Source organism: Hydra vulgaris, chromosome 02 (genome assembly GCF_038396675.1).
Source record: "Hydra vulgaris chromosome 02, alternate assembly HydraT2T_AEP".
Classification (NCBI taxonomy): domain Eukaryota; kingdom Metazoa; phylum Cnidaria; class Hydrozoa; order Anthoathecata; family Hydridae; genus Hydra; species Hydra vulgaris.
In genome coordinates this window covers 2,041,445-2,055,040 of record NC_088921.1, presented here as the reverse complement: position 1 = coordinate 2,055,040, position 13,596 = coordinate 2,041,445, and the positions used below count along the sequence as shown (strand labels likewise).

Here is a 13,596-nt window from a genome sequence, read left to right as displayed (position 1 = left end):
CTTTTAAAAAAAGCAAAATAAAGGCAAACTTAAAAATAAAAAATATACATTACTACATACAATATTAAAGTCTATATTACGATAAATGATAAAGTAAACTACATTAATACAAGTAATAAAAAAAGAAGTAATGGGAACATTATTCTTAAAAAAAGTTGGAATCAGAATAAAAATATAAAGGAGTAAAGCTCAAAAAAATGAAAAAAAAGAGAGATCGAACATTTTTTATATACACAAATACATGACATAAACAATGTCCAAATTAATTAAAATAGTTTGTTTTCTTTTTTCATAAAATTTTGAGACGATAACAAAACAATAACAAAAAGGCGTCCATCAACAAATCACGTCAAAAGCCGCTAGTTAAAAACAATTGCTATTATATAAATTTGACAGAGAAAAATGCAAAAAAATAAATACAACATTTTGTGTATATCATGACATAAACAATGTACAAAATTAATTAAAATAATTTGTTTTCTTTTTTCATAAAATATGGTGGTAGATGTTACTTCTTTTTTATTATTTATTTTTTTTTATTATTTATTTTTATTTAAATTCTTTATTCTTGTTTATATACTTATCTTTTAAACTTTTATTACCAAAATGTTTTTTGATTTATTTTTCTTCATAAAATCTTTTTTTTTTTTTTACTTTTCACCATTAAACATAAACTTCCTCCCTTTGCGATTTTATTTTAATTTTGTTAACATTAAATGTGTTTACATCAATTAGAGTTTCAACTTTTAAGGGGCTATATGGGCTGTTTGGCAAGAGATCAAATTCTTTAAGCTATTTGTCAACAAAAGTTTATCAACACAATTATAGATAAGGAAGTAACGTTTAATTAAAAAAAATAAAAGAAATAAAAAGCATTTGTAGTTTTATAGAAATCTCAATTTAAAGTTGATTGGATTTTTCCTTTTGCAACCAATATATTTGCTGTAATCCAGAATAATATATGATTTTTCATTTTGGTCAGTAAGAATTTTACTATAAAATGCTGATAACAATATGACTTTTTTTAGGTACATAAGAAATTATTGAAATTTTGAAAACCAAAAATGGAGGCACTGAACACAGGCTAGGGTTAGAGAAAAAATAGAAATCAAGGAGTAAAGGTAAGTAATTAGGGTTTTCTGGAAGAAGAGTCACACAGTTTACTATCTGAGTGAGAGATTGAGAAATGAAGAAGTTACGTGTTGTTGTGCCAGCAAGGTTGTTAGTGGTGTTAGAGTCATGCCATTTAGTTTGATTAAAGTAAACAATAACAACAATATTGGCAGAGGGATAAAGATAAAAGACAATTCTATAAGAAACTACATCTAAAAGCTATAATCATAAAAAAGTCTTGAAAAGTTGGAGAGCGTTAAAGAACCAAGAAAAAGGTGTTAGAGTGAAGAGGTGTTAAGTGGAAGCAAATAAAAGAATGATCGGAGGTTTCAAACCTAATACTTATCGAATTGTTGAATTGATAGGTAAGTATATTCCCGACTCAAGCATGCAATGATTGGAGTCTTTGCAAATCAAAGGATTGTATCCATTAATGCAACTTGACTCATTCATAGATAGAGCAAGAGCATTGAGCACTTTGTCAGTCCTGCTAATTAACCCAAAGTTATGACTTAGCTCTCCTTATGTGGCCTAGTTAATGCACACCAAAAGCATTAACAGAGGCACTATCCATACACAACATGGCACTGTTAATATTCTGATATTTTACAGCTGTAGATGGAATCAGTCTCTCTGAGAGCTATCACAGAGTTTGGGAAACTTTATTAACAGCCAGCCTCAGAGCCATTAAGCTGAGTTTTAGAGCTGTATCTTCTTTAAGAGTTAACAGGAAGAGTCACAATCAAAGAAAGGGAAACATTGTAACACATGTTTACATCCAAGCCAACCTAATAGATAAAGAAGGGCTTCAAGGCTCACCGATAGAATCATTCTATTTACCTTCATAGTCTTCGCCTGGAGGCCTTCTACAAGACAAGAACTGGATGCAGTTAAGTAGCTGGATCTGCATATAATACGTATTTTTATTGAGACCATTTCTAGCCTTTACTCAACCAAGAACCCCAAGGCAGAGAAATTTTAGCTGGATGCAGTTAACACCTGCCCAAAATGAGTATTTTTATCGAGACACTATCTCTAGTTTTTACTCCAAGACAGGGAAATTTTTAAGTAAGTGTATATTTCTCTTAACCTTTGCTTTAATAAATAAACCCTAAAAGACAGCAGGGCATGGGACAGGTAGTACTTGGTTACATGGTACCAGTAGCAGGGTGATCACGATGATCCTGTTCCTGCAGTTGTTATTCTTATTTACAATATAATTCAGTTTAATATAAGTCTCTTAAATACACAATTTTTAGTAAACAACAAATTGTAAAATATTTCAAGTCCACTAAAAATGAATTTATAAAAAATAAATTTCTCCCTCCGTCCGGAAATATGGTACATTTCAATACATTTCAACTTTTCCAGGATTACAAGGACCACTGGCCACCTTTGCCAACCATTATCACAATGTTGTAATGTTGTTTCTCTTTCTCTTCTAGTATGGTATACATTTCAACAAAAATTGTAGATTATCGTGATTATAAAAGTAAATTGCAACTGTCATTACATTGTTACAGTAAATATTCATGACATTATAACCTGAAATAATTGACGTAAGCAATATCATTCTTAATTAAAAACTAAACGCTCAAACATCAGTGTTTCTTGAGACAAATAAAATTAATACCGCTGCAATTCATCACTTAGAAGCAAATACTCTCGATAACGTTTTTATAACATTGAAAGCATATATGGAGTTAATTATGTTAGCAGGTGGGGGAAATTGCTATAAAATACTTCATTTAAGTAAAGAAAAACTTCGTCATGAAGGTGGACTACTAGAAAAATATGTATGCTCCAAAGAAGCGTACAATAAAGCCAAATCAAATTTCGAGTGAAAAAAATCATTCTTATTTAATTAAAATGTTTCAAATAAAGTTAATATAATATACTTGTCATGTACATTTTTTGATTTATTTTATTTTTTCGCAAATGTATACCATATTTCCGGACAACAAAAATTGCTAAAATATATACCATATTTCCGGACGGAGGGAGTATTATATGTTTTAAACCTCAAAGTATTTTTCAGATCCTACTAATTTAGTTTTTGTGGTTGGTTCAATTTTAAATTGTGTCAATGACATAAAACCTGTTCAGACCACTCTCTCCTTATAATGTATAGTGGTTAGGGAGTTGTCTATAAATTACACAACACTCTGGGGTAAGGAGATGTGATGAGGGGGGAAGAGGTTAGTTGTTGTTTTTTTTATTCATTCAACTGGGACTTGTTACTATGGAGTTACAATGTTGTGACAAGGGAAGTGGTGTCAAAAGTTGAAAATTGCCTTGTGTATATTATGGTTGACCCATAAATTACCAATTTGTATTGATTGTGACTAAGTTATATTTACCACTAATAATATGCAGTGGTTAATATAAATTTGTTATAACTGTTTTACCTTATTATGAACGTTTATCACCTTTAAATTAAAAACTACAAAAAGTCTTGTTCTTGAACATGTAACATAGGGTTTGCCCTATGATGCATATGTTGATCTAGCGACATGAATTTATCCTTACTGGAAAAAAGTTTAAATCTTGAAAAATTCTTGAAATTGACCTTTGAATTGAATCTTGAAAAATTCTTGATCAAATATATTGAATAAATTGATCAAATATATTTACAAATAAATAAATATAATATATTTAATAATAAATATTTATTTTTTAATATATTTGATGTTTATTCTTAAGCTTGAAAATGTCCGCACAAGATTTTTTTACAGAGAATCCAGAAGTTTTAGTGAAAGTTTTCTTTGCAAAAAATAAGGCAATTTTTTCTAATTATTGACAGACAATTGGACCGTTGCGGTAGTTTTGACTTGAAATAATTACAATTAAACTTTAGTAAAGTTAAAAAACACCAACTTAAAATAAGATAAAATGTAGAAACATATTTTAATATAAAGAAATATAAAGGTAAGGATAATAACATTCTACAAAAACTGTCCTGGGTTAGCTTGACAGTGACTGTTCACAAGTTATTTTAGTTCTGTAAATTCGAACAAAAATTAGACATCACATTTCTTGTGCATAAATCCTAAAAAAATTAAGTAAAACAGTAATTACAAAACTTGGTAATTGCTAAACTCTAACCAAATTAAATGTAATAAAATGCACTCAAAATGATATATGGTTAGTATTACCAAATCTCCAGTTTTTCAGACATAATGAAATATTTAAAATTTAAGTCTGTTTTTTTAATAGCAAACAAATTTTTCTAAACTTTTTTTTTTTAATTTTTGTTTAGACTTGGCTGTCTAGGGTATTATAAATATAAAAGAACAACTTTTTGGCAGATTTATCTGGTGCATATATTTTCAATAAAAAACATGTATAAAATATTTTAAAACTTTTTCTTTAATTATTTAATTAAAATTTTGAAAGGTCTTCATATTTACTTGTAATCCTTTATATTTGATAATATAATATATATGATAATAATATAATATATATGATGATGATGATGATGATGATGATGAGTTATTGTATTTAGATATATCAGAGATATGCACAGCGCTTAAAAGATTCTATCTTACAAACTATGGAAAAATATGTGAATTCAACCACCATTAAAATTACCTGCAAATGTTGATTTAATGCATAAATTTGTTGATCTATGTATCGTTGATGCAGTTAATACTCAAACAGATGCTGTATTTAGTGTTGAACGAAAAGAGTTTCTTGAAAAGCAATTGCGTTATACACCAATTCCATATAGTGAAATATTTATGAAAGAAAAATCTGTAACTTTAATATCTGGAATAGCTGGTATTGGGAAAACATGGTTACTTAGAAAATGTTTGCTTGATTGGTCAAATGGCCTAATTTGGGAAAATGTTAAACTTGTGTTTTATTTGGAATGCAGGAGGCTTAATCTATGTCAAAATATTTCAAATATAAATGAATTAGTAAATTTTTCTACAAAGAAATTATAAATGATTTTGATATTAGTATTCATCCTGTACTGTTTATAATTGATGGGTTAGATGAGTTTAAATATTTAAATGAGTTAATAAATCCTAGTTTGACTTGTTACTATCCAATTGTTAATGCTTTAACAGAAATTCAAAAATATAAATATGTAGTTGCTGGTAGAGTTTATGAGTTTATGCAATTGATAAGTACCAAAGTATATCTACAGAGCATTGTGATAAGATAAACATTCAAATTATGGGATTTAATGAAAGCGGAATAAATAATTATATAGAAAATAATGTTTTAAAGGAAAAAAAAGATGTTGTGAAAGCAACTTTAAAGGAATCTGCAATTGCAAAGTCCATGTCATCTGTTCCATTTTATTTATCTTCAATGTGTAAAATTATTAGTAATTCAAAAAACTTATACAAAAATTCTTTTTTAACAATGACAGATTTGTACGCAAATATTTTTTTATACTTTTTGCAAAAACACATCATCAAAAACAATGAATTGATTTATCAATTGATGGAAAACAATTCCAATAAAAAATATATTTTAAACATTTGTAAAATTGCTTATCAATTGTTTATTGAAAATAAAGTAATTTTTTCCAAAGAAGATATTCAAACCTTTATCATCGACTTTGATAAAAATGAAGACAATTTTTTTGGATTTATTGAAAGGATTGAAACAAATCTAGGTTATCTTTATCAATTTGCACATTTGACAATAATGGAGTTTTGTGCATCTGTATATGCATATAATTGTTTAAGTAGTGAAGAGATTATAGCCAATGAAAAGCTGAAGAGTTGTTTATCAATGATTTGTGGTTTAACCAATAAAAATCAAAATAGTTTATTAAATTTTCTTTTTAACCTGAATCCATTAAAAAAATCTTGTGAAGAATCTTCATTTTTGTGTATTATTTTTGGTAAGTCCTTATTACTTTGTTGCATTATTATAAGTCATTTTAGATAAAGTTTATCTATTTATCAAAAGTGTAAGTTTATTAAAATCAAAAGTTTCTAAACATAAAGTTTTTTTTAAAGGTGTTTTTTCTTTACTTCACCAAATGATAGACTCTATTCTTTTGTAATTAGTATGTTTAACAATATAAATAAACTCATCTGTGTCACACATCTTATACACTAGGAGATATAATTACCTGAATAATTTTTTTTTTTTTTAAAAGTAAACTTTGACAAGTAATTTCAGAAGAAAAATAAGTTGATATAAAAAATTTATGATTGTTATAAATGCAAATTTAATCAAGAATTTAATAACTTAGAAGAATTAAATAAATTAAAATAAATAACTTCAGGTGCTAAAAACTTAACGATGCATTCAAACTATGCATTTTTTTTAACTTTAAATAAGTATCCAAACTTTTTTACTATTAAACATTTCTTCAAGTAATTAAATTTTTTGACTTTTTAATATTGAGTTTGACTATCTTTAGCTTTTAAGACTTCTGCAAGTCGATTTTGCATGGATTCAACTAATTTCTTTGTCGTATCTGAACTGATTTGAGTCTAAGCTTCTAGGAGTATGATCATTAGCTCTTCCTTTTGCTTTAGAAATTGTCACTTTTTTGATCCTTAATAGTACATTGGTGTTTATTTGCTATAAAATCTAGGCTTTGAGCCAGCTATTTAAGTAGCTTAGTCTGCTTCTGAATAAAAAACACTTTTACTTTCTTTGATGTATGCTTAGTGTTGCTTCTTGTCTATGCAAATTCTAACATTTTGTACTTTTTAATCAGATTGCTGATGGTTCCTAATGTCGTTCCAGTTGCTTTTTTTATCAACCTAGATGTTTTACCTTGTCATTCTTTTGATTTTTTTTATTGAATGCTTATTAAGTCTAGAACAAAAATAAATAAATTAATAAATAAAAAGTTTCCTCAGTACAATAAAAATTTTAAATTTTTCTCCTAATTGGAGTCAAAATTTTGCACTAGTTGAGAGCTATGCTTTGTGATCAGTACTTAGTTTTGCTTTCCTAAACTTCTTATGTAATTCGGCTTTAATAATGGCCTAATTGGACAAAGTTCAGAACAATTTGCAGGATTGTGTGTTCTAGGTATGAAATTGATACTATTATTAACATAGATTTTGAGTAATGACAAGACGCTAGGTCAAGCAAAAGATTGCATTACTGTCGTGGGTGTTCCACATTGGCAATAATCGAAATTAATGCAATTCAGGCTTCATTAAAATCTTTTTCGGAAGATGAGGTTAAGCTACAAAGCTAGTATTTAATAAGTTTCACTTTTTATTGTGGAATAAGTGATAAAACTTTGTGTTTTCAATCCATATTGACATCTGGCTTGCCAAACCATAATTTTTTTGGAAATTTTATAGTTTTATGAAGTAAATATTAAAATTTAGCTTTTGCCTTTTTCCTGGAAACTCCCATATAAAAATGATGTCTTGGAATCGTTTTGAAATTTAATTTCACATAAGTTTTATCATCCATGATTATACTTTTTTTTTTCTACACAATAATTTGTATAATTTTCCTGCACGACTTTTTGCCACTAAATTTTCCTCATCGTTGTGATCTGTGGCTTCATACATCTTGAAGGACTTGATTTTATGCTTTTTCTTGATAGTCCAGACCATTTGTCTGCTAGTTTTGCATTTACGAGCCAAATCTTCATCTATTAGGCCCCTTCTTCATCTATTAGGCTGGCACAGATGTATTTTTAATACATTGTTTCCAATTTAGGATGTTGAATGCTGGATCTTCTTGACTCAATGCATGGGTTTTGCTTGTGTCTCTGTTTTTATGACTAGGCAACTCATTCTATTATCTCCTAATGAGGGTACAGTTCTAAAACTCAGTTTTATGGTTCTGAGGCTGGCTGGTAGTCAGGTTTCCCAAACTCTGTGGTAGCTCTCAGAGAGGCTGATTCCATCAGCAGCTGAAAAATATCAAAGTATTAACAGTGCCATGTTGCGAATGGATGGTGTCCCTGTTTGTACTTTTGGTGTGCATTACAGAGGCCACATTTGGAGCCCTTTGTTACGCTTAGGGTTTATTAGTAGTAATGAGGCAATTGCTTGGGCTATTAAACAGTGTTCTGAGTACTATCTATGCTTTGAGTCAAGTTCTTCAATCTAATTTAAAAATGAATAAAGTCACAAAAACTATAAAACACAAAAAACCATTATCATCACCAAGTTCTCTTAACCTATCATTCACTAATATTCGTGGTCTTTGAAGTAACTTTTCTTCTGTTGAGTCTTGTCTCTTGCAAAGTTCACCAGACATACTTGCTCGTTGTGAGACTAATTTGAGTTCGGCTGTCTCATCTTGTGATCTTAGTGTTGATGGTTATCTTCCTTTAATTCGTAAAGACTCCAATAGTCACATGCTTGGCCTGGCCTTGGCATTTACATTTGTAAGAATTCACCCATTTGTCGTGAAACTAGGTTTGAATCCACAGACTATTCTTTCATGTGCTTTCATTTAGCACCACTTCGCTCTATTGCCTTTCTCTTTGTTCTATATCGCTCTCCTTCATCTCAAGATTGCACTCTTTTTGATGTTATTTCTGATCATATTGACCAAGCCCTCTCTCTTTATCCATCAGCTAATATAGTTGTTTTCGGTGACTTTAATGCTCACCACTCTGAATGGCTTGGCTCTAGTGTCAGTGATTCGGCAGGCATTAAAGCCCACAATTTTTGCCTTTCTCAATCCCTAACTCAAATAGTCAACTTTCGAACTTGCTTTCCTGACAACCCGAGTCATTTACCTTCTCTACTCGACTTAAGTCTTGTTTCTGATCCTAGTCAGTGCTCAGTTTCTCCACATTCCCCCTTAGGTGCTTCTGATCACAGTTTGATCTCTTTAAAACTAATATCTCATTCTTCTTCATCACCTGAATCCTCCTATTATTGAACCTCTTAAAACTGCAGTAAAGCTGACTGGGATTCTTTCCGTCATTTTCTTTGTGATGGCCCTTGGGTAGAAATCACACATCCATCCATATGATTCCACTAGTTGCGTTCTACCTTATATTGCCAACAAACTGGTTGATCCATTGCTTGACATTCATATCACTCCAGCTTCTGTATCTAAAGTGATTTCCTGCCTAGACTCTTCTACAGCTTGTGGCCCGGACAACATACCTGTTATTGTCTTGCAGAAGTGTTCTCCGGAGCTGTCGTCTATACTCTCAAAACTATTCATTTAGTGCTTATCAGAATCTTGTTTTCCAGCCTGCTGGAAAGCGGCATCTGTTTTCCCTATCTTCAAAAATTCTGGAGAGCGATCTGATTCGTCTAACTACCGTCCCATAAGTCTTCTTCCTATTATAAGCAAGTTTTTTGAGTCTTTAATTAACAAACACTTAATTTCTCATCTTGAATCTAATAACTTACTTTCTGACCATCAATATGGATTTTGATCTTCTCGTTCTACAGCTGATTTGCTAACAGTAATAACTGATAGGTTTTATCGTGCATTAGATAAAGATGGAGAGGTTAAGACCATCGCTCTTGACATTTCATAAACTTTTGATAAAGTTTGGCATGCTGGTCTTCTCCATAAGCTTTCTTCTTATGGTGTATTCGGCAACATCTTCAAGATTATTGAATCCTTCCTTTCCAATTGTAGTATAAAAGCTGTCCTCGATGGACAGCACTCTTCTTCTTATTCTGTAACTTTAGGGGTTCCTCAAGGTTCTCTCCTTGGCCCTATACACTTTTTAATTTATATTAACGATCTTCCAGATATCTCACATCTAAGGTGGCATTGTTTGCTGATGATACTACCATTTATTCTTGTCATGATAAGAGACCAACACTCTCTGATTGTTTGGAGGGGGTATTTGAGCTTGAAAAGGATCTCACTTCTGCTACAGCATGGGGCTCAGTGTCTGGTGAACTTTAATTCAGACAAAACTCAATTTTTTTTAGCCAATTGTTATCGCAATAGTTTGGATCTTCATATATTTATGAACGGTGATGTACTCGATGAGTCACCTACTCTTCATCTTCTAGGATTAACTCTTACTTCCAATCTTTCTTGGAAACCATATATCAAATCAGTTGCAAAATTAGCATCTGCTAAGGTTGCATCTCTTTATCGAGCTTGTCACTTTCTTACTTCGGATTCTATTCTCTATCTCTATAAATCTCAAATCCGGCCTTGTATGGAATACTGTTGCCATATCTGGGGCTGTTCTTTTAATGATGCCCTTTTTCTTTGAGACAAGGTGCAAAAACGCATTGTAAACATAGTTGGACCTGCTTCTGCAGCCAACCTCCAACCTTTGTCACATCATCCAAATGTTGCTTCTCTTTCTCTTTTTCTACAAATACTGTAATGGGCACTGCTCTAAATAGCTAGCGTCTCTTGTGCCATCTACTAAAATTCATTCTCGTGTTACTCGTCATTCAATCAAGTGTCATCCTTTTTCTGTGACTGTTCCTAAGTGCTCCAAAAACGCTTAATTGTCTAGTTTTTTTCCTTGAACATCAGCTCTTTGGAATTCGCTTCCTTCATCTTGCTTTCCTGATTCATATAATTTGCAATCTTTTAAGTCGTCTGTCAATCGTTATTTTGCTCTATAATTTTCATCTTTTTTCTTTCAGTAAATTCCAACTTTAATTAGTGGCTGCCTGATGCCTTGTTGGAAGCGAAGGTGTTTAAAAAAAAAACAAAAAAAACAATCTTGCTCAAAAATGTTAGGATTTGCCCTTATTTTTGGCAAAACATTCATCTTCAGTTATTTGTTAAGGTTAAATTGTTTCAGCTGTCACGCTTCTATTTGTTGTATTAAGCGTCAAATACTTATTTAAGGTTTATAATGCCTTTAGAACATCCAAAAGTTTTTATTTTTGATTTGAGAGGCAAATTAGGAATTTCCACTTGAGCATACAAAATTGTATGACACACTTGTTGTTGTTTTGTTGCCATTTTAAATAATATTAATAAAAAAAAATTTTTACTAATACTTTAATAATTTTTTTAATAAATTTTTCTGTTTTTAGCGTCCCAATTACAAGAAATTAAAAATGTCAATTTTATTTAACCCAACCTATGTTGCTATACATTATAGTTGTTTTAGATTTTAGGCCAACTTATCAGGTTATTACTATTTTTCTGAATTTTTCTGTGTTTTTCTTAATTTATAGTTGTTAGTTATAGTTTTTTGGAAAATATTTTAAAAATACCAAGTTGCTTGACACAACGTTATATCTGTGTGTATTATATCTCTAAAATATTTTCCTAAATTAAGGAGTATAAAGGAAAGCATGAATAAAGCTTTTTTTTTTATTTCATGAATAAAACATTGCTTTTCATCATAACATGAAACAGTTTTAAATTAAGTAACTAATTGTTTCTAAAGATTATTTAAATTAAACACATTTAATTTATATTATTTTTGACATTGAAGAGTTACTTGACAGAATCTGTATTAATACACTCAAAAAGATCCTTGCAGACCCATGCCATCCTATAACTACTAAATTAACTCAAACCAACAGCAGAAACCCTAATAGATCCCGTATGCACTTAACACCGCAAAAACAATTACTTACCAGAAAACTTTTATTCAAAAATACCTCCGAATCCTTCGTGATGGCGTCAGTGACCTCTACCTCCCAAGCAATATTGGAAGCTCTACTGCCTTTTCGATGCATAAATAATAATCCTCCCCTGTATACTTAGCAAACTATTGATATTAAAGGACAGATAAAATTGTACAATTCATTACTTGTAATGCTAATCAATTTTAAATAAAGATTTATAAAATAAAAAATTTAAAAAAAAAAAAAAAAATTATAAAAGTTTTTATAATTTTTTTTTAATAAAAACAATATATAAAAAATTATATATTGTTTTTATTTATATGATAGCATTTTTTTATTATAAATTTAAATCTTTGAACATAATTTTCTTAAAAATGTTTAATTAGTTTTACAAAAAATGTTGACAAACAACAATTGTGTCTTTAAAAATCAATAAAAGTTATGTTTTAAGCAAATGCTTCAGTTACTGGTTTTTCATATATTGTATAGTTTTTTGCTGCTGATATAGCTTTTCGCTAATTGCTTATTTAGGGTAGTTATGCTGAGTGCGCCGTCTGCAAACTTAATGAAGCTAATGATCTTGTTATCGTCTATGTAGCGTTCAACATGGCTGGCAATGTGATATGGCAAATCATTGATTTAAAGTATATAGAGTTGTGTAGTAGAGTGCCAAGCCTTGTGGTACTCCAAATGACTTGCTAGTCAGGATTCATTTCAATTGCTCACGTCTAAAGACTGAAAAAATGACTTTATTGAGCCTAAACTTTGCTTTTATGAAATTACTGTAACTTGTTTTTAATGAAACAGTACAAGAAAAGTTTCATATTTTCATTTATTTTGTCTAATAATAAACAGCAATTGCATAATAAATAGACAAAGATAGTAAAAAATCATTTGAAATAAGCTTCAGAAATAAATAGATTTTCAAGAGTTTACCAACCCCTCTGGAGGTTTAAGAAACTCAACTTAAGAAAATGATAATAAGTTTCACGAAGTAGTCACTAAATGTATTTCTCCATAATGCATTTGATATACTGTCCTTGATAATGACATCTAATATAATTTTGCTATAAGCTCTTTCCTTGCCCTTCTGAATAAGCTTCCTTGTTGTTTTTTAATTTTATTGAGATGAATGGACTTTGACATTTGAATCTCCTTTTACCTTATATTAGTGACATTTTGTGTGTTTCTTTACACTCCTTGTTTGCTTTAGTTAGATTTATGTTTTGAAACTATAGGGTTGATATAGTGTTGTAACAATTTATAAAAAAGAGTATTCTCATTAACTCTAGTTGTCACCTTGGTCTTATGGCCTAGAGGATTGTATTTTAAAATTGTATTTACCTATAATTGTGATTATCATATATACAATTACTCTTTCAGGGCATCATTTTCTATGATTTCTTGATTTTTGGTTCAACGAAGTTGCTTTGTTGCTTAGCCTCATCTTCTGAAAAAGATTTTGATGAAACCTGAATTGCAGTGGTGGTAGTTTTTTCTTGGGTTTTATCAGCTGCTCCCACTAAACTTTGCTCTTACCCTCAAAGAACTTGGTTTCTAACCAGCTTTTTCTGTGGTAGTGTCCTTACTGTCCCAGAAATAAAGGAAATTGGAAATTGAAAATTATACAATAAGCTTGAAGGGCCAGTAAAATGATGCCAATTTTAAACCTTTGATGACCTCTGTAGTTGTAATACATCAAGGCACTCAATAACTTCTTGACATTAGTTTTGTCCTCCTTGAGATTTTGTAGAATGAACCATCAGAACAGAAGGGTAGTTGTTTTCATTGTGAAGCAACATGGCTTTGATTTTCTGGGATAAACTGTTTTCCACAGAGTTTTCAGCCTTATAATTATCTTGATTCTATGATCTTTTTTATCTGTGGTTTGGCTAAGATATAAGCTCTAACCTTAGCCTCAGACAGGTTCTGGAAAAGATTTTTATGAATATGTGCATTGATTTTCAGTATTGGCAGTGTTTTCTGGAGTTCAATCAGCAGCTTC

At 30.2% G+C, this 13,596-nt stretch overlaps 1 protein-coding gene across 1 annotated transcript in view; it reads left to right on the top strand.

The window, feature by feature from the left end:
• The window catches only part of LOC136076644 (uncharacterized), a 51,003-nt gene extending 38,712 nt beyond the window's left edge, over positions 1–12,291 (top strand). The window contains exons 5-6 of the mRNA XM_065789952.1: positions 4,619–5,974; positions 12,123–12,291. Of these exons, the coding sequence (XP_065646024.1) occupies positions 4,619–4,698 (80 nt within the window). The 3' untranslated portion in view covers positions 4,699–5,974; positions 12,123–12,291. The remainder of the gene's footprint in view (positions 1–4,618; positions 5,975–12,122) is intronic.
• Positions 12,292–13,596: the final 1,305 nt, after the last annotated feature.